We start from the raw sequence: 22,047 nt of genomic DNA, 5'->3' as shown, positions 1-22,047 counted from the left end.
TTTTACCCCTCCGTCCTTATAAGGGTACCGAGCGGTAATAAAGCCGGGAACTCTTACTTTAAAGAGGAAGGCCCTAAAGCCTAGTTTCTTAGAGCGGATCTAGGTAAGGACGGAGCTTTACGGCTTTAGGAGGCCTTTATACCTCTAAAGGTCTTTTTTTCGGGGGTCTTAGTCCGGTACCGCTATAGTATAGGTCGGGTTCCGTGTAGGCCCTATATCTCTTTACCTCTTGTTTTATTCTTTCCGGAGGGCGGTATCCGGGTTATTATTATTTATCTATTTTTAGGTAGTAAAGGATTAAATAGGCTAGGCGAGTACTTACTAGGTAATATAGCAACGCCGTAGTACCGCTAATACTCTTATAGCGGCCTAAGTGCTAGCTAGGATAAGTCCTTTAGCTCTAGCGATTTAGTAGTTAAGAGCTGTCTTAGCTATAAGGCGGGTAAGGTATAGATTTAGGGGGGGGATATATATATTTCATTCTAGGATCTAGATTAGTATAGCCCTATAGGCTCCTATAATAGTCCTAAGGCACTTATTCTAGGCTAAGCTAAGAGCCGCTATAAGGCTAGAGCGGGGCCTATCGGTGATTCTATAGAAGGTAGGGGCGTAATAGAAGATAGCAGGGTAGATTACGGCGATATAAAGGCGCTAGGGTCGGCGAAGCTATAGCCTTAGGCTACTATAGCGAGCCGGGTTAGGGTATAGTTTTAAATCGCTAACTTACTTTAGATCTCCTTCCTATACTATAAGAAATTTAGTTTTTAGTTTAGCTATACCCCGAGAAACCTAGCCTTTATCGAGGGTGGTACTAGCATAGTGCCGAGGTAAAAAGATATTAGAGGCCGGGAGTAGGATTTCGTGAAGGGTATAAAGATATATTTTAAGGGCTCGAATTAAAGGCTGCTTACCCGGGACTAAGCCTTATATATTCCTTAGGCGGAGGCGAGTCGGTGCTATATCTAGGTCTTTATACGGCTAAAGGCGATAATATTTATATCGTCGGCGAAGCTAATAATAGTGGTTCTCGCGGTATATTCGAGTTCTTTATATAGAGTAGAAATATATAGAATAAAGAGAATTAAGGAGACCAGGGACCCTTACGGTATACCGGTATAAAGGGGCCGCGGGGCTACCGCCTAGCTATTAAAGAGGAGGTAGACTATTCGGTCTTAAAGAAAGCTGCTAGTTAGCTAGACGGCCTAGTCTAGGAATCCCTTACGCTTAAGGGACTTAAGAAGTCTAGTATAGGGGATAGTATCGAAGGCCCTGTATATATCTAGCTAGAGTATCGCGGGGGTACCGCCTAGGGCCTATACGGCTTTAACGGCCTTTATTATACGCTACACGGCTATCTTTATATTATATCTAAGCCTATTTCCTATTTAACTATTAAGGAGTAATCCATATTCTTCCGCTATAGCCGCGAAGCGGTCCGCTATAATACCTTCTAATAGCTTCCTAATCGTGTTAAGGAGGGAGATCGGTCTTTAGCCTTTAGCTATCTTGTAGTCGCTTTATAAGCGGCCCTCCTTTCGGATAATTATAACGGTGGCGGTATAATAGCGGCGCGGGAAGTAGCTTAGGGCTAGGCAGGCTAAGAGAATCGTAGCTAGGATCTAGTATAGGGCCGGGCTATAGGCCTTTAGGAGGCCTACTAGGAAGCCGTCCGGGCCGGGAGCGGCCTATAGCTTAGTCCGGCGGAGGCGGCCCTGGATATCCGCCGCGGTAACGCTCCGGTCTATATCCTACCTAGAGGGGTACTTTTATCCTAGGGGCCTAGGATCTAAATCTCCCGGGGGGGGGGGGGGGAACTTAGCGTATAGGATATCTGCTTTTTTATTATAGGAGGTCGCTGGGTCGCCTTAGTCGCGGTATAGCAGTGGTATAGTAAGGGGCCCGGGTAGTTAGTATCCTTTAATTTAGGCCTATCTTTAAAGCCTTTAAAGGAGCTTATTATTTACTTAGGTTAAGTAAAGGAGGTATCGCTAATATTACCTCTTTATTACCGCTATAGCTTTATCGCGGCGGAGCTTAGCTTACCTATACTCTTCCTATTTATTCCGTGATTTCCTCGCTATATACCCCCTATATAGTCTACGCGCTTCTTAGGTCAGGGATATTAGCTTATTTATCTATTACGAGTAAGGTAGCCGGCTAGGGGGGCCGGTTTAGCGTTATCGGGCCGACTAGTTAGCGACGATAATAAGGTCCTGGGTTAGCTAGTCGAGGGCCTTATTAATATTAGAGGGTATTATTAGGGGGCCTGGTTATATAAGGGTCCCGGGGGCTACCTAGTAGGCGAGGGAGGGTATAAATTCCTTTTAGACCTAGCGTGGGCGGTCTAGGAGCCGTGGCGGGGCCGTATCGGTAAGGCGGTTTATATTAAGGTAAATAGTCGCGGTTTAGGAGAGATAGTCTAATCTAATAACCTTACTATCTATATTATCGTAGCTATAGCGGAGCCCCTAGGACGCCTAGATAAGGTCGATAATACTTAGCCGCCGGCCTAGCCTATACTAGGTAGTTATTCCGGCGGGGGGGGGGGGGGTAATAAGGTTAAGGTTTTAGCGGGTAATTAGCTTTAGGAGGGTATTAGACCTAGGATAGAATCTAGGATAGCTAGCCTAAAAGGGATAGTAAAGGTTAAAGTCTCTAAGGAGGATATAGCGGCCCTAGGGAGGGGCCCCTATAAGGTCTATAGTTAAAGGGGTATACTAAGGGGTAAAGGCGGATTAGTAATTTTCGGAGTAGATTAACTAGATTATAACGGCTTAGTCGCCTACGCTAAAGGTGACCGTATAAGAGTCCTAGTAGGCCCGTTATATCCACGTGCTAAGGGGGTATCGTTTATAGATATAAAGTAAGGCTCTACTACCTCCCTAGATTAAGAGGTATAAAGCCTTACTTAGGGCTTTTAGCCCCTTTATAAAGGGGTTAAGCCCTGGCTCTTAGATACCTATTATATTATACTTAGTACGGGCCCGTAGCAGAAGCTCTGCTTAGGCCTATTTAGCCCTTATATTCTATATTAGGATACAGAGTTTTATTATTTAGAGGGGGAGGGGTTTAAGGACGATCCGGCTAGTATAGCCTCCTAGGTATCTTATATCGGAGTCGGGTTAGTCCCGCGGGGGATAAGGAAAGGCTTTAGGGGTCTAGAGGCCGGGGGGTATTCGCGGGGTCTCTTTAGCGGGCGGCTAGGACTATAGCGGATAGGGGCGGCCTATAATAGGGTAAGGGGGGGGAGGGTAAGGGATAGCGGAGGCGGGGTCGCTAATACGCCGCTTCGGTTTATTTTAAGATATCGAACTCTTTTACCTAGTATTTATATACTTCCTAGGCTTTCGTGGCTTCCTGTTTTCTGATTTAGTAGGCGTTATTAAAGGCTTCGTGGTTCTTATTATAGGCGGCGTACCTCCGGGTAGCTTTCGGGGCCGATACTAGATAGTTCTTAAAACTGTTTTAGTAAGTAGACTCGGGTTTAGCGTAATAGCGGTACCGCTTCTTTATCTTTAGGCACTAAGCGGCCCTATACCCGAACTATAGGTAGGTATAGTAGTATAAGAGGTTTATATCCGGGTTATAAGGCTTATACAGGAAGCTACCTCTTTTAAAAAGGAGATTATTCTATATAAGGCGTTCCGTGCCTTCCGGTATAATAGTCTTAATAAGTAGTATCGCTACCTTACCGGTACCGTGTTTAAGGAGCCGGGTCCTTACTTAGTATATTTTTATATTAGGATTAGAGGTGCGTAGGGATTATAGGAGCTTATTTTTAGTTAGTAGGCCTAGGATTATATAGGGGATGGTTTTTACTAGGACTAAGTAGGTTCGGGTAGCTATTTTAGCTTTAGCACCGAAGGCCTGCTTAACCTAATAGTTAGCGAAGGTAGACTATTATTACGCCCCTCTAATAAAGGTTAGGTATATATTACTATTAAATAGTCTCTAAGCCGTTATAGCGTTATCGTGGCTAATAGCTATATTTATAGCTTAAATAATCTCTTTTAGCGATTAGGCCTAGAGTGCCTAGTCTAGCTAGTCTCTATATTTAATAATTAGTTTTTTATAGTATTAGGCTAGAATTATTTTAGGGGGGGCTAGGTCTTATAGGGGTGCTATAATAGGCGGCGTTATAGCTATTATAGCCTAGGTCGGCTTTATTCCTTTTTAGAGTTCCTCCTTAATTATACTTTAAATAATAGTATAAAGGTATATAATCAAAGCCGTTATAATACTCTAGCTATTAAGGTAGCGTAGCTTAATAAGCTTCTTTACTAGCTTTATAACCTAATTAATCGTGTTCCTATTAGCTAGTAGACTTTAGATTAACGTCTTAACTTATTAGATTTTTATTTTAGGGGTCCGCGGAGTACCTATATCGGTCTTAGTTTAGTTACTTATAGTATTACCCTGCTTCGGGCGGTAAGAGTCGAGTAGTGGTTACTGCTAGTAGGGGCGGTTTAAAGAATCTTTAGGTGGTAGGCCGATCGCCACCACCCCTTTTATCGTATCTGCCCCCGCGTCCGCACTACGGCTTTTACTCGGTGCTATTACGGCATAGAGGAGGGAGTAAGGTTCCTTCTCTAATTAGTTTCATCGTTTTTACTTAAGTTACGCGTCGGGTAGCTCGGATCCTATCCGTTTTTTTGCTTTTTTTTCTTCTAATCGCGATCTTTAACTTTGCTTATATCTTATATCTCTATATTACTAATTACCTATATTAATAATCAGATATTAAGATAGGGAATTTAGTATAAAGATATCTATCTTTTTGCTTCTAATTCCGCTGCCTATAACTATAAATTAATAGCAGATATTAATACTTTATATACTCCCGCGATTATTCTAAGACACTTATTCTATACTAAGCTAAGGGCTATAGCGAAGCCGCGGTGGGGCCTATTAATAATTTTATAAAAGATAAAGGTATAATAGGAGATAGCTAAATGGATTATAACGATATAAAGGCGCCTGGTATTAGCGAAACTATACCCTTAGGCTATTATAATAAGTCGGGTTAGGGTATAATTCTATATCACTAATTTACTTTAGCTCTCCTTCCGGTGCTATAAGAATTTTAGTTTCTGGTTAAGCTATATTCTAAGAAACCTAGTCTTTATTAAGGGTAGGACCGGCACGGTACTAAGGTAGATAGGCGTTAGGGAAAAGGAGTAAGCCTTTATAAAGGGAATAAACACGTATTTTAAGGGTTTAAAGTAAAGGCTACTCGTTAAGAACTAAGTCTTATATATTCGCTAAGCAGGGGCGACTTAATACCGTATCTAGGCCGTTGTATAGCTAAAAGTAATAATATTCGTATTATTGGTAAAGCTAATAATAGTAGTTCTCGCGGCTTGTTTAAGTTCCTTATATAGGGTAAAGCTATATAAAATAAAAAGAATTAATAAAACCAGGGATTCTTATAGAACGCTAATATAAAAGGGTCGCGGGGTTATTACCTAGCTATTAAAAAGGGAGTAGACTATTTAGTCTTAATGGAAGCTACTAGTTAGTTAAATAGCCTAGTCTAGGAATTCTTTCTATTTAAGGGATTTGAGAAGTTTAGTATAGGGGATAATATTAAAGGCCCACCGTATATCCAGCTAAAGTATTACGCCGGTGCCGTCTAAGGCCTAGGCGGCTCTAATAGCCTTTATCGCTTACTATACGGCTATCTCTATACTACGCCCTAGCCTATTTCTTATTTAGCTTTCTAGGAGGAGTCGGTATTCTTCCGCTATAGCCACGAAACGGTCTATTATAATTCCTTTAAGTAGTTTTCTTATTGTGTTAAGAGGGATATCGGTCTTTAACCTTTAGCTATCTTATAGTCGCTTTATAAGCGGCTCTCCTTTTAGATAATTATAATAGTAACAGTATAATTTATTTATTTATTTATTTCTACTTTATTATCGCTTAGCTAATACTAGGCTAGCCTTCCTAGGTAACAGCCCCTTTTAGATTTTAGAAGGGGGGAAAACCTCTTCGGATAAAAACCCCTTCCCCCTTATAATAATAAAATTCGTTCTATGTATGCGGCCGCCGCGAAGACACTATGCGGCCGCTATATTAACACTGTTCATATTACGAATCCACTAATATATAAGCTCCATACTCCTTCCTCTTAGTAGGGCTGTCCCGGGCCGTGAAACGGCCTGGGCGAAAAAAAAAAAACCCCCGGCGAACTATTATCCTCTTATTTAATAATTACTAAGACAGACCCTTAGTAATTAATTCTATCCTAAGCCAGTAACTCTATCTTCAGGATATAACGTATTCTAGGCCTATATTTAAGCTTTTTATATTATCTATACACGGCCTTATATATAATCGTACGGTTCGTAGCTCTCACGTTTCGTGTAGGTCCCGCCAGGATATTTAACGCGCTCCGGAGCGCGGTACTATCTCTATATACGTAACGGGTAACTAATCCGCTATGGTCCTATTTATAGTAGGGCCTACCTATACTAGTTAGCGATATAGGCGTGTCGACCTTACCGGCAGAGCTGCCGGCGCCTATTATCGACTAGCTACGAGCCGGGCGGAGTGAGACTATCGGGCCCCCTCTATTTAACCCTTATCGTGCATGCTAAGGCAAATAAGGGCCACCCGCGAATAGGGCCGAGTAACGTAATAAGAAGAACCTTTTATGTGCGTCCTTAGCCGGATTCGAACTAACTTACCCGCCTCGTGGTTATATACCAGGGCACTACTAGTGGACTATAGGGGCAGTACAGTATAATAGTATCGCGGGAAATAGCTTAGGGATAAATAGGCTAAGAGAATTATAGCTAGGATCTAGTATAGGACCAGGCTATAGACCTTTAGGAGGCCGGCTAAGAGGCTATCTAGGCTAAGGGCGGCCTATAGCTTAGTCCTATAGAGGCGGCCTTAGATATCCGTAGCGGTAATACTCCGGTCTATATCCTACCTAAAGGGGTACTCTTATCCTAGGGGTCTAGGATCCGAATGTCTAAGGGAAAAGAACTTAGCGTATAGGATATCTGCTTTCTTATTATAGGAGGTCGCTAAGCCACCTTAGTCCCGGTATAGTAGCGGTACTATAAGAGGCCTAGGTAATTAGTATGCCTTAGTTCGGGCCTATCTTTAAAGTCTTTAAAGGAATCCGTTATTCCTTTAGGTCGAGTAAAGAAAGTAGCGCTAATACTACTTTTTTATTATTATAATAGCTTTATCGCGGCGGAGCTCGGCTAATTTATATTCCTCCTACTTATTACGTGATTTCCTTATTATATATGGCCTATATAACCTACGGGTTTTTTACGTTAGGGCTATTAAGTCGTTATTCTATTATAGACACGATAGGTAACTAAGAGTACCGGTTCGGCGTTATAAGGCTACCTAGTCGGTAATATTAAGAAGGTCCTTACTTAGTTAGTTAGGGACTTTATCGATATTAAAGGATATTATTAGGGGGCCTAGTGGCGTTAAGAGTCGGGGGGCTATCTAATAAGTAATAAAAGGCATAAATTCTTTTTAAACTTAGTACAGGTGATTAGGGACCTAAGGTAGGGCCGTATCGGTAAGGCAGTTTATATTAAGGTAAATAATCGCAGTTTAAAAAAGGTAATCCGGTTTAATAACCTTATTATCTATACCGTTATAATCATAGCGGAGCCCCTAGGATACTTAAATAAGGTTAATAATACTTATCTACTTACCTAGCCTATACTAAGTCATTATTCCAGGAAGGGTAAGAAGGTTAAGGTTTTAGTGGGAGGTTAGGTCTAGGAGAGTGCTAGACCTAAGGTAAAATCTAGGGTAGTTAGCCTAAAGGCGGTAATAAAGATTAAAGTCTTTAAAGAGGATATAGCGGCCCCGGGAAGGGTTCCTATAAGGTCTATAGTTAAGAGGGTATACTATAAGGAGGAGGTAGATTAATAGTTCTTAGAATAGATTAACTAGATTATAACGGCTTAGTCTTTTATACTAAAGGTAGCCGTGTAGGAGTCCCGGTAACCCGCTATATTTATATACTAAGAGGGTATTATTTATAAATATAAAGCAAGGCTTTACTATCTCCTTAGATTAAGCAGTATAGGGCCCTGCTTAGGGCTTTTAGTGTCGTATAGGCTGGCTAAAAGTAGGCTCGGAACGGATTGTTCCGGGCCTGAAAGTGGATTGGACCTACTATAGGAATAAGGGTAGGAATTTTAGTATTATGATTAGAGATTTCTATAGAGTTAATTAAATTAATAGATCGATCGCTTATTTTACGTAATTAAGTTATACGCTATTTATAATAATTAAGCGTCTTATTTGCTTGATAACCTATTAAAGATATTTACGCCGAGCTGCCTATAGCTATAACAATAAGCTTTAATACGATTATATACACTAGCTATAAAGCCTGGGAGCTATGGTAACGCCTTTATATAGTCAGGGCCCGTAGTAACGGAGTCTAGGACTTCCTATGCCCGGACGATCTAATCCCTCGCCTATAGCGAGCTACCTGTCCCGAATTTGCCTTCTACGCCTTTATCGCTAATATAAACGGGCACCCCGTTAATATCTCCGAGCTAATGGCTGTAGGTGAGGCCGCTTATACCGAAGATTACTGTCGATATAAAGAGGATCGTATCGACTACGAGACCTATTAGAAGGGTATTAACAGTATGCTTAAGTGGGTGGAAGAGTTTATCGCAGCGAAGAGATAGAAGGCCCTAATAAAGGGTATAACTCTTAAAGAGATCTTTGCGGCTATATAAGCCGACGCGGCGCTATATATCGTAACCCGCACGAAGGACTCCTAAAAGAACTATGACTTTTATAAGAATAAGCCGCCTATTAACCTAAGGAAGGTGGCCGCCTGGCTAACTAATTAGCAGGACCGGCTTTAGGACTATTATAACGTCGGGATATATAATAACCCCCGGGAAATTTAGATTAACGATTTTTTTAATACTATACGACCTGCCCTAGGTAACTAGGTAGATATAACGGAAGTAACGCTAGATCGTAAAATAGTGACGGCGATAACCCTTATCGTAGAAGGGAAGAAGGCGGCGGAATAGCTTAACGCGCTGCCTATTCGAAGCTAAAAACTATAGCCTTCCTGGCTCTAAACCTAGGAGACGAAGGGCTACAATAGGCTAGGAGGGCTAACCTAAGCGGAGCCTAGCAGGGCCGTATTATTAACCCTAAAGGAAAGTTGATTAACCGTATAAGCTCTAAGCGTAGGTAATCCCTTTTTAAGGATAAGTGCCCCGTATACTACCGTCGCGGCCACGATCTATAAGGCTACTGGATCCTATTCCTAGAGTTAGCGCCGGAGGGCTTTTAAGCTAACGACTCTATTAGGAGGCTTATACAGAAGTCCCTTATGATAGACCGGGACCTATAAGACGCCGTGGAGAAGATTAGGTCCCCAAATAAAAGGAAGAGGACCGCCGCCACCGATAATAATAATAAAGTCGGTGGTAATATTAAGGCCACCGATAATAATAATCAAGGCGGTGGCGGCGGCGGCGGCGATAATAATAATAATAATAAAGTCTCTAAGGAGGCGTGACTATATACGGATATAGAGTTATGCTAGCTAGAAGCCCCGGCGGCCGCCCTCTTAGCCGCCGTATATCCTTTACGATAGTCCGCGATATTAGATTTAGATGCTACCTCCTACGTTTTTAATAATAGAAGTAGGTTTACGGATTATAGACCGGCCCGCCCTAGTAATATTATAATCGCCGGCACTATAACGGTGCCGATTTAAGGATATAGAGACGTTATTATTATAATAGAAGGAATAGCCGGCCCGATTAAGTTCCAGTTAAAAGACGTAGCCTACTACGAAGACTTTATCTATAACCTAGTCTCTAATAAGAAGATGCATTAGAATAGTTACTAGTAGGATTAGGAGCCTCTGAACAATTATATATGCCTCCGCGATCGATTAATCCTTTATAAGCTAAGTGTCCACTATAATTAAACCGTTTTAAAGCTCTTTCTAGTTACTAACGCCCCTGCTATTATTGCTTTTTTAGCCCTGACCCTATTAATCCGAAAACCGATTAAAAGGCTAGCTAGCTAAGCTAATAGTAACCTATAGCACCTTCGGCTAGGGTATACCGGCCCCGATATAATAAAGTAACTAGAGGAGTAGTTATAGGGCGTTAAACTAAAGGGGCCTAGAATAGTAGAGTGTTACGCCTATGCGTAATCTAAGATAAACCGTTAGATTAGCCGGCGGACCCGAATAGCTCTTAAGCTATACCAGCGAGAGGCGGGTAATCGATTTCACGGAGTTTTAATTAACCGCCGAGGGTTATGTGCAGATTATGTTTTTTATAGATCAATATAGCGGCTTTATTGCCTGCTATGTTATAACGTTAAAAAGGGCTTCCGAAATCTATATAGTTATAAATTAATATATCCGATGGGTTTAACGCTAATTTAACCGCTAGGTACGAGTCTTTAAGTGTAATAACGAACTGATATAATTGCTTGAAATATAGGGCTTAACTAAGGGATTTGGTATTTAACTAGAGTCCTTATCAGTAGCGACCCCCGCTTAGAATGGTGGTGCCGAAAGATCTAGAGCCGTTATTATGCTAAAGTATAAGCTATACGAATCTACTCCTAATTACCTGATTTCCTGTGGGTTAAAGTCGTTCTATTGACCGTTTATATATAAAACAGAATACCTAAGTAGCGCCTTGGTTAGAAGACCCTATTCGAAGTCCTTTATTAATATAAGCCGTAGCTAGGCTACCTTTGAGCCTATAGTTATAAGGCTTTTCCTATAATAAGAGCGGCCCTAATAAGATCTAGAAAGCTTTAAAATCGACTAGCGCCACGGGCCTATATCGGCTACCTCATAGGATACGATTTAACTAATATTTATTATATTTGGGTTCCGGGCCTCCGGAGTAATCGTATTATTCGTATACGTGATATTCTTTTTAACGAATATGAGTATTTTAACGGTAGTCTTAAAGCCTTAAAGGACGATTTATGTTAATTAACGGAAGAAGAGCTCCTAGATATTATTAATTAGATCCGCTTACTAGAAATATATATACTTAAATAAGGCGAGCCGTAAGATAAGGCGGCCGAGATATATATAATAGTATACTTCGAGCCTATTTGTTGTTTTTAGTCGGGTAGCGAGGTTGATAAACCTCTTTTAAGGGCTGCGCCTACCGGCCTTAAGGCTTGGGGGGTGGAACCGTTTATAGCGCCTAAGAGGCCGGAATAGTGGGAGGAGCTTATAGAGCCTGCGAGGCCGGAGCTAGAAAAAGACTCTTTTATGGCCGCGATTAATTATTAAAGCCTGGATAATAGTCACCTCCTAACTCTATTAGAAACCCCTTATTAGGCAGGGCTTACGGCGGCTGCTCTTATGGGCTATATGCTTATAGGGCAGGGGAGAGCTAAATTCGAAGCTATAGTAGTAATAGTGTCTGGATTTCCGTGTTTAACGTAGGAAGATATACCCTATTAGTTCATAATTTAAATAGTAAGCCGCTAGTAAAGTTAAAAATTAAAAAGATACTTAAGAGACCCCGTAAGATATACCGTAAATAACTACTAGCCTCTCCGAGAAATTAATAAGACCTTAAAGGCCACCTATACGAGATCCTGTTCCGATAAGCCTAAAGGGCTTACCTAAAGAGTGATAAAGAGATAGGCTCGTGGATTATAGTGCTAAAGGATAGGGCGAAGGGGTATTAGGTGCTTAGTTACATATAGGTGATAATCTATAAGTTTAATAAGTATAGCTTTTTATAGAAGTATAAGGCTAGACTAATAGTCCGTGGAGATTAATAGTATTAAGACTTATTAGAGGATATATATACGGCCACTTTTACTAGTCGGTCTTTTAGATTATTAATAGCGATCGCCGCCCGCTTTAATCTATTCTTAATATAATACGATATTATTAACGCGTTTATGCACGCGCCCCTGCTACACGATATCTATATACGGTTCCTACCCGGGACCGCGGTGCCAGGTTAATTATTATTGCTAAAGAAGGCGTTATACGGGCTACGGGAGTGTTTATTATTATAGTTAAAATATATTACGGAAGTGCTAAAAAGAGACGGGTTTAAGATAGTGCCGTAAGAGCCTTACTGCTTTATACGCTATAGGCTAATCCTGTTTTTCTATATAGATAATATCGTGATCGGCTTTGAAGAAGATTTTAAGGAAAAGATAGAATAAGCTATTACGAGCCTTAGAGAGCACTATACCCTATAAGGCGGGTAGCTATTATAGTGGTTCCTTAGTATTAAGATTATTTGGGACCGTCCCGCGAGGAAGATATAGCTGTTATAACGCGATTATATCGTGAAGGTAGGATATCTGTTATTAAGGGTATCTAACTATAAGCCTATAAGTCCTATAAAGTCGGTAGAGTTACTGCTATACGCAGGGAAGTCTATTACCGTTAAAAGCTATTAACGTAAAATAGATCCTTTTATACGCTATAGTAATTTAACCCCCTGATATCGCCTTTATAGTATCCCGACTCTATAGATTTAATATAAACCCGAGCTATTAGTATTGCGAAATAGGCGACTATTTAATCCGATATCTATTAGTTATATAAACGTATGCCTTAGAATTAGGTAGAGGCGACTTTATCAATGTGTTTACTAACGCGTCCTTTACGTATAACTTAATTAATCGAAAAAGTAGTTAGGTATTTATAATACGCCTATTTAGAGGTATAGTAGCCTAGCGACCTAATAAATAAGTAACGGTTATAACGTTAATAATAGAGGCAGAGCTGCTGTTACTTATATAAGGTACGAAGGAAGGGATATTCACGAAGAGGTTATTAGAGGCGATAGGCGTGATATTTAATAATCTATAATTAAAGATACGATACGATAATAGCTAAACGATACACCTACTAATCGCGGAGATCGCTTACTTAAATACACGATTACGGTATATAGATATATATAATAGCTGGTTATAAGAGGCGTAGTAGGTTAGAAGGATTAAAGTTAGCTACGTTATAAGCACTAAAATAATCGCTAATAGACTAACGAAGGTGCTATCTAAAGAAAGGTTCGTGAGTTTTAGGAAATAGGTGGGAGTGATGGATATACAGGGACGTCTCTATATAAATAAGCTGGAAGAGATCTAACTAGAGTATTTAGAAGAGCTGGAAGAGAAGTTTGATAGAAGTTACGTGGACGTTATAAAAGGGGATATATCGATAGAAGAAGCCTGTGAATAAGCTTAACTAAATAACTGCCGACTAGTTGTTTAGTTAGGGGGGTGTGTCGTATAGGCTGGCTAAAAGTAGGCTCGGAACGGATTATTCCGGGCCCGAAAGTGGATTGGACCTGCTATAGGAATAAGGGCAGGAATTTTAGCACTACGATCAGAGATTTCTATAGAGTTAATTGAATTAATAGATCGATCGCTTATTTCACGCAATTAAGTTATACGCTGTTTGCAACATTTAGTCCCTTCTAAAGGAGCTTAGCCCTAGCTTTTAGATAGCTATTATACTATGCTTAGTACGGGTTAATATAGGAGTTCCGCTTAGGCCTATTTAGCTTTTATATTCTATATTAAGATACGGAGTTTTATTAGTTAAAAGAAAAGGGGTTCGGGGTTAATTCGGGTTATACTAGCCCCTAGGTGTTTTATATCGGAGCCGGGTTAGTCCCGCGGGGGACTAGGAACGGTTCTAGGGGCCTAAAGACCGGGAGGTACTCGCAGAGTCTTTTTAGCGGATAGCTAAGGCCGCGGCGAGTAAGGATAGCCGGTAATATAGTAAAGGAGGGTAAGGGCTAATATAGGCAGGGTCGTAAATATACCGCTTCGGTCTATCTTATAATATCGAATTCTTTTCTTTAGTATTTATATACTTCCTAGGCTTTTATAGCTTTTCATTTTTTAATTTAATAGGTATTGTTAAAGGCTTTATAGCTCTTATTAGAGGCAGTGTATTTATAGGCGGCCTTTAAGGCTAATACTAAGTGATTCTTAAACCTATTCTAGGAGATAGACTCGGGTTTAGTCTAATAACAGCACTATCCTTTTACCTCTAAGCACTAAATAGCTTTATACCTAAACTATAAGTAGTTAAAGTATTATAGGAGGCTTATATCTAGGTTATAAGGCCTATATAAATAACTACCTCTTTTAAAAAGGAGACTATTCTATATAAGGTTCTCTACGCTTTCCGGTAAAATAGCCTTAATCAATAGTATCGCTACCTTATTAATACCGTATCTAGGTAGCCAGGTTCTTACTTAGTATATTTTTATATTAGGATTAATAATATATAGGGTCTATAAAAGCTTAGTTTTAGATAATAGGCTTAGGATTAAACGGCGTATAGCTTTTATTAGGACTAGGTAGGTTCGAGTAGTTATTTTAGCTCCGGCGCTAAAGGCTTATTCGACCTAAAGGTTAGTAAAAGTAAACTATTATTACGTCCCTTTAATAAAGGTTAAATAGATATCGCTATTAGGTAGTCTTTATACGGCTATAATATTATCACGGGTTAGCGGCTATATTTATTACTTAGATAATCTCCTTTAATAACTAGGCTTAAAGTGCTTAGTCCGGCTAGTCTTATTATTTAATAATTAGTTCTTTATAGTATTTAGCTAGGATCACTTTAAGGGTGCTAGGTCCCGGGGGGGGTGCTATAGCAGGCAACGTTATAGCTATTATAGCCTAAGTCGGCTTTATTACCTTTTAGAGTTCCTCCATAATAATATTCTATATAATAGTATAAAGGTATATAATTAGTATCGCTATAGTATTATAGCTATTAAGGCAGCGTAGCTTAATAAGTTCCTCTACTAGCTTTATAACCTAGTTAATCGTGTTCCTATTAGCTAATAGACTTTAGATTAAGGCCCTAACTTATTAGATTTTCGTTCTAGGGGCTAGCGAAGCTCCCGTGTCAGTCTCGGTTCGGTTACCTACGGGTTTATCCTAATTCGGGCGATAAGAGTCGAGTAGCTATCGCTATTAGCGGGGGCGATCTCTTAAAGAATTCTTAGGCAATAGGCTAGTCGCTACTACTCCTTTTATCGTATCGGGCCCCGCGCCCGCGCTACGGCTTCTACTCGGTGCTATCACGGCATAGAGGAGGGAGTTAGGTTCCTTTTCTAATTAGTTTCATCGTTTTTACTTATATTACATGGCTATTCCTAGTGAAACAACGTTCGCCTTATATATAAAAACAGTATATCTATAAAGGAATAAAAAATAAGAAACGAGATACTAAGCGCGATACGTTAATATATTTTAAGTATAAATATATAGTATATACCTAGTATATACCTAGTATATTTTAGATATTTAATATAAAAAATACTTTATATCGGGATCGTATATAAATATATCCAATACTATAAATATATACTATATATATTATATAGTTTGCCTTTACGGAGTATATACCGTTCGAGGCCCCTATAAACTTTAAACTAGATACCGTTTAAGGCCTATACAAACTAGCCCGAGGCCTTTATAAACTAGTTTCTATATTCGCTTAAAGTAATTCTTATCGCTTTAAGGGATAAGTACCTTACCTATTTTAATTCTTATATTATATTCTTAATTATCTTATACCGTCTCTTACTCTTTATACGAAAACCCCTGATACCTACCTAGTCTTAGTACAATTAACCTATAACTACCCTATTCTATATAATAAGAGAATTTCTAGAGTATATATAAAGATTATTATAATAATATCTAAACCCGCATTAAAATAGGATAATAATAATAATAATAATACTAACAATAAGTTCTCTATATATTAGATATAGTTTATATATATATTATTATTATTATTATTCTTATTATTATTATTATTATTATTATTATTATTATTATACTCTTACTCTGCTATTCTAGTACTATTCTAAGAACTCTATATATATATATATATATAAAAGTTAAGTCTCTATACCTCTTATACTACCTATATACCTTATAATATAAAATTAAATACTCTTTTATATTATTAAAGTAAATACCTTCTTATAATATAAGTAATAGTATTCCTTTATAATAATAAACCAATATTTAATATATATATATATATATATATATATATATAAATAGTATTATATATATATAAAAAAAAGCTCTTTTAGTATATATAACACTTTTCGGAAGTCTTATAACTCTACTTTAAATTTAATAGCTTATATAGGGTAAAGATAAACTAAAAATATATAGTAGCTACTTACTATATTAACGATATATCCTAATTAAATACGTTAAAATATATAATCAGTAATATAAATAAGGATTATAATAATCAATATTTCTTTTACCTAATCAGATACATAGGCTAAATCTATACTATACTCAGAAGATTTAAAAGGTATAGTCGATATATTCAGGCCGGTCTTATATAGTATGTCCGTGCTCTTATATAATGCACTATTACCCTTATTAGGGTACTCTTGGCGCTGACTCAATGCCGAATAGTCCCTTGTCGGAGTGCATGGCTCGCTCCTAGACTTCTGTCTTCCTGTTGCTAAAGGGTAATCTAACTGCCCTATACGTTCGGATTGTAAGAGATCCCGCTCTCTACCGGGTTTCCGTGCAAAGTACGGTGGTGTAGCCCGTTCGAAATTCCCGTCGTGATCTCTTAGCGAGGGTGGAGTTATAGACGACAGCGCCATAGGAGGGGTAATAACGCCCCTCGAAAATAGAACAAGAGCAAGGCAAGACAGTAGAAGGACCGCCTGTAGGATAGCCATCCGCTTCTGAAAGATAACCTCGTCTGCTAGGACGTTAAGGTGTGTGCTTAGGACCACGGCTTCCCTCTCCGACTGTTCTCTCTGGATTTCTAGCGCCATGACCGTGGACTGCCACAACTGGTCATACTGCAATCGCACGTTAGAAAGCTCAGATAGGACTGTGCGGTTTAGATGGTCTAACAATAGATCCACTTTCGTCAGTTGCCTCTTCTCGGCGGTTAACTGCGAATTCTGGAGAAATCGCGACTGCTCGTCGAGATACTTTAGAGACAGTGTTACGTTCGACTCAAGGAGCTGTAACCGTTTGCTGATAGCTTTGTGGAAACTTTCTTGGACGGTAGGCGACGGGAAAGGCGAAGAAGTCGAGGTGCCATTTCTGGAGCGAATGCTTGCCTGACCTGTCGGCAATAATCCACTCGTCCAACTGGAGCCGCCAGGGCCAGATGTTCCTGTATTTTCAGACGACGGTGCCGTCAGACAAGACCGGGATTCGGGGAAGGGTCGCGTTGTAGAGTAAGGAAGTGAAAAGCTCGTAGTACTGACCCCCGACGAAGACGGGGAAGTCGGCAACGGTAGGGGCGTCTCGGCAATAGTTGGCTTTTGGGCCTGCTTGTCTAGCACTTGTTCATCCAGGGTGCAGCATGTTACCCTGCGGTCTCGTTGCGCCTCTGCGGTAGACACCGCCGAGATACTGCTATTAAAGAAGATGTCCATTTCAAGAGGACTGCAAGTCGACACTGTATGTGCCAAAGAGATGCACCTGCTGGCCTGTGATGTGTGTCCCGGTGTTAAGAGTTCGTATGCATCGTCGTTGGAGCGGGTAATGGATGGCTGTGGCCGTTCCATATCCTCCTCGTGGATAATTGCATCACTGTCCGCCCCGTTAGGTATGGTCTCTTCGCTCGGCACGCCTTTCGCATCAGAAACTTCGTCGTCTTCCGAACCCCCCTCCGTTTCTTTCCAAGATTCAAGCATCCTCGTGCCATGTATCCGTAAAAGGGAGACTGGACAGTAATACTCATTCCCGTAGTGACTGAGGAACTCGATGCGGACGTATTTTGCCCAAATCAATGGGTTGGGCACAAGAAACGATTGGATGTCTCTGGAATTTTTCGCCTCGAAGACACCCACGTTTTTCCATTTGTCCATTTTTACCGGGTACCGATCACTCACACTTACTCGGAATTGCCTGATCATGCTAGAAAAGAACTCGAAATTGGCGATCACCACAGTGTCGACGAGGATGTCGTCTGTAAGTTCAACAATGACAAACTTGTTCTCGGCCGCACATTCCAACAACATGTATGAGTCCTTATTCTCCACCAAGATCGCCTTGGCATTTTTGGCGCCGTTGCTGGTCTTCAAGACAGTCGCCCCAGCGTCGAACGATGAATAGGAGAATCTTTCCTTGCATGTCTTTCCGGCGTCTTTGCTGCGATGGTACTGCCCTTTTCCATCATCGTACAGCCTGGGTTCCTGTTGCTGGTCGTGGTCGCGCTGGTTAGTGGCCACTTGATTTGCAACAACCGTGTCGCTGCTGGTTTGTTCAGAGACTGCTCCAACTTGTCGCGCGATGTCGCTATCGTGTGAGGAGAAGTGTGTGCCGGGGAAGGTGCGTCCATCTTGTTCGCCCATGGTATCCCGGGCGGCTTCACGAGCCCGCAAAATCTTCCAATCCTCGAATGACAAGAACGTCCTTGTACTGAACTCTTCGTCTCCAACTGGTTCTATGGGAATAGCTCCGCCATTCGTATCTGTATAGAAGGCGGCTAACTGGGTAGATAGCGTAGTCCAGCTTGGCAAGTCTATCGACGGGCGGCTGCTTTTGAGGCATTGCTGCTGGAGGTCGTGCGAAATGTAGTTGGGTTTTGGAGCCGGGCAAGTGTCCGTGACCATAGGCGCTGTACTATAGTCTACGACGGCAGGGACTCCCTGAGAGGGTCTAGGGTGTAGGGAGAAGAGTAGCCAGGCGGACAGGCTTCGCAACCATAAACGCCAGAGCATGCCTGGGCCGTTCATACCTTATACAACACGACCACCAAGGAAATGGCAGTCTTAGGGGGTCGCCGTGAAGGATCAGGGAACCTTATCTCAGTGGGCTCAGACCTCCTTGGAGTGGCGCGGGATATGTAATTATACGACAAGATACAATTACACGCACAAATATACACCCCAACCCCTGTTTAATTGTTCAAAGTGTACTTGCGGCGCCTGAAGAAACCAATAATATCACGATAACGAGCGGAGTAAGATATAACTAGATACATTAAGAGTAGGGTTTTTACTATATAAAATACAGGGGTTTAGATATACTAAACCAGGGTAACTCAGTATCCTGTTAATTCACCTTATAGCTCCTTAACACGCTAGAGTCGACCTGGTATTAAAGCAATTAATAGCGATAATAACTCCACTAAAACTACCTCCCACGCAGCGTTTATAGCTACTTTAAGCGTAACGCCAGTAGGCCGCTATAGATAGTTATTTATTATCTATTCCTTTATCTAACCCTATATATTTTCGATTAGATTAAGGTGCGGGCTATAAGGTGGCTACCGGACTTAGTGGGTATCTACCGCGCCTTACTATCGCTCCCTGATCTTCCTAAGAGTGTATCGTGACGTGTGGATACTAGCTCTATCTTACTAGAGGATCCGATTCGGATCTTCTAGCCAAAATTAGTGTAAAAGTAAAAGGATCTTCTTATAGTAATTCTTACTCTTTATAGTCTTCTATTCCTTCTTCTATATAAGACCCGGCCCTTTATACGTCCTAGCAAAATAGCCCCAGAATATCCAGCCCGTTATTTATATCCTCGGAAATAGAAAATCTTCGCGGCGTTTGTTTAGAAAGATCGTGACGTATCGTTTTAAAGGCAGGCCTATAACCCAGGTTTTATCGGTCTAGATCCATCGGCTCTAGTCTTTAACGGTTATATAACTATATTACTTAGCAAAGGCAAGGCGTTTCTGGCGGTCACGGGGAAGTAAAGCTATTTTTATAGGCTATAGAACCCGTTTAGCACCTATCGCTGCTAGAGTATTCTGGATAGCTTTATCGCTAAAGCTATAAAGGAAAGGAATAGATTCCCGAAGCTTACCTGGCGTTAAGAATCTCTTGGATTTCGAGGGCGTACAGATTACTTCTTATAGAGCCTTTTCTAACAGCTATAGAATAGCCCGTCGGCGGCCTTTAAGATAGTGGCCGGGCTATAGACTCTGCGTGCTAAGAGCCTATTAAACCTGCCTCCTACTTAACCTAAGGAGTTCCGCGATCTCGGTTTATATTTTATCCGCCACGAAATAAAGGTAATCGATCCGTATACGATCCTCAGAGGTTATACACTTCGCGGGTAAGAATCGGGGACGATTAGGTGTATTTTTAGTAGAGGATTCCCCAGAACTAGTAATAGGAGAAGACGCAGGATAAGCCGAGACGAATCGATACCGCTATTATTAATAAATAGTCAGAATATAATAAGAAATAACAGAAAGGATAAGGTAGAATACCTTATATATCGGCGTTCTTAGTGTTTTTAGTATTCTAGTAAATACCTCCTTTAGCTCGCGGCGATGTTTTTAGGCTCGTGCCTCCGCCTCTAGACTATTATTAGGTGGATCGAAATAGTCCGAATCGTTATCCTCGCTTATATTCTCTTTTTAGGACTACTCGGGGGCGGGAGGGTTATTTTAGCTGGGGTTTTTATCGTCTATACCCGGCGTTAACTATAAATTAGAATCGGATCCGGTATATAGATATAAACAGAAGCTGCTTCGATAATCCCCTCGTTTTATTTTAGGTAAACGAACACAGCTACATATAATCCATAGTAGCCGCCGCCGCGGTGGCATTATAAAAACCCATGAAAAAGAAGTAGAAAGCACTTCCTATAAAAGAAATAAAGTAGTAACTAAATCCTTTTATATATAAAATAGCTATAAAACGATTCTAGTTAAACCTCTAAATATCTTGTAGGTAGTAGTATTGAAAATTGTTTTATAATAGGAACTGTTAGTGGAGGTATGTTTCGCGAACCTTCTAAGGATATACCCCATTATACAATTAAAGAGGTGTCATAGTATACGCGTTAGACCCACTACTTTTCTTTTTAGCTAATCACAGCGCTTTAAATACTATATCCTACTATCTTACCCGAGTACCGGTCCTCCGCCCCCCCTTATCCGGTCCTCCGGGTTCACTTATACTCCTTTAAGCTAGTATAACCCACTTGCCTGCACAACCCGCAGGTACATCTTTTAATGTACCTAATAACATAGGTACTAGAGGTACCCAAATATCCTTTCTTCCCAGGTTTAAGGAAACCCGTAAGTCCGCTAAAAAACACTACTGCCCGAACCATAATATAGCTGCTGTATAAGACAGCTACTGATTTTACCGTAGCTGCTACTATTCCGTAGAAGAACGCCTATAAGGGTAGAATATTAAGCTATAAGATAGGTATATAGGTATATACACCTTATTTCGGGTTATACAGGTAAGTGGGTTATACTAGCCTAAAGTAGTATAAGTGAACCCGGAGGACCGAATAAGGGGGGGCGGAGGACCGGTACTTATCTAACCCCTGTTTAACTGTCTGCAGTGTACTTTCGCATCCAAATAAACCAATGGTATCACGATAATAAGCGGAGTAGAGTATAAGTAGATACATTAAGAGCAGGGATTTTTCTATGTAACATATAGGGGTTTAGTTGTACCAAACCAGGGGGACTCGGTATCCTGTTAATCCACCTTATAGCTCCTTACTAACGAGCAAGCAACTAACCGCGTTAATAACTTTATAGGAACTGCCTCCCACGCAGCGTACGTTATATACTTTATACGGCTGCTTTAAGCGCAGGGCTAGTATAGGGGCGTTATACGTTATACGTTGCACGTTATAGTTATTATTATCTTATCCAGACCTTATGTTGTTGATTGGATTATATACGGCCAGGGTGTGTTAGTATAGGTACGTTTCGAGAGGATTCATTACTTGCCTAATACGGCAAGTAATACAAGTACCTTTAACATAATTAAACAGGGGTTATATAGTATATACAAGCTCTAAGCGTAAACAGAACCGTACCCCACGCAGCACTTTTACACGAACAACTAATAACGAATAGCAAATAACAAATAATAATAATAATAGAGACCCGTTATTCCGACTATACTACTTGGTTATTCCGACTGTAGTTCGGTCATAGACCCATATCTATAGCTAATCAAACACAAATATCTACTTTCCACCCACCGCCTTCCTATTCGATCGTTAATTTCGATCGTTATCTAATCCCTTAATCTATTAATTAATCGATTA

At 40.5% G+C, this 22,047-nt stretch overlaps 1 protein-coding gene across 1 annotated transcript; it reads right to left on the bottom strand.

The window, feature by feature from the left end:
* Positions 1 to 14,534: 14,534 nt before the first annotated feature.
* On the bottom strand, positions 14,535 to 18,778 carry ACRALDRAFT_1082729 (uncharacterized protein; the record flags this gene model as incomplete). Its single annotated transcript, XM_071019348.1, has 10 exons — positions 16,412 to 18,778; positions 16,209 to 16,225; positions 15,993 to 16,019; positions 15,858 to 15,877; positions 15,756 to 15,765; positions 15,588 to 15,620; positions 15,281 to 15,291; positions 14,932 to 14,940; positions 14,695 to 14,721; positions 14,535 to 14,565 (listed from the first exon to the last, which is right to left on the bottom strand). The coding sequence occupies exons 1-10, from the start codon at positions 18,744 to 18,746 to the stop codon at positions 14,535 to 14,537; spliced, it is 2,520 nt and encodes an 839-aa protein (XP_070872860.1). The 5' UTR covers positions 18,747 to 18,778.
* Positions 18,779 to 22,047: the final 3,269 nt, after the last annotated feature.

The sequence above is a fragment of the Sodiomyces alcalophilus genome, assembly GCF_042370955.1.
Source record: "Sodiomyces alcalophilus JCM 7366 unplaced genomic scaffold ACRALscaffold_7, whole genome shotgun sequence".
NCBI classification, from domain to species: Eukaryota; Fungi; Ascomycota; class Sordariomycetes; order Glomerellales; family Plectosphaerellaceae; genus Sodiomyces; species Sodiomyces alcalophilus.
The sequence above is the reverse complement of the archived record's forward strand: the minus strand, read 5'-3'. Positions and strand labels throughout refer to the sequence as shown.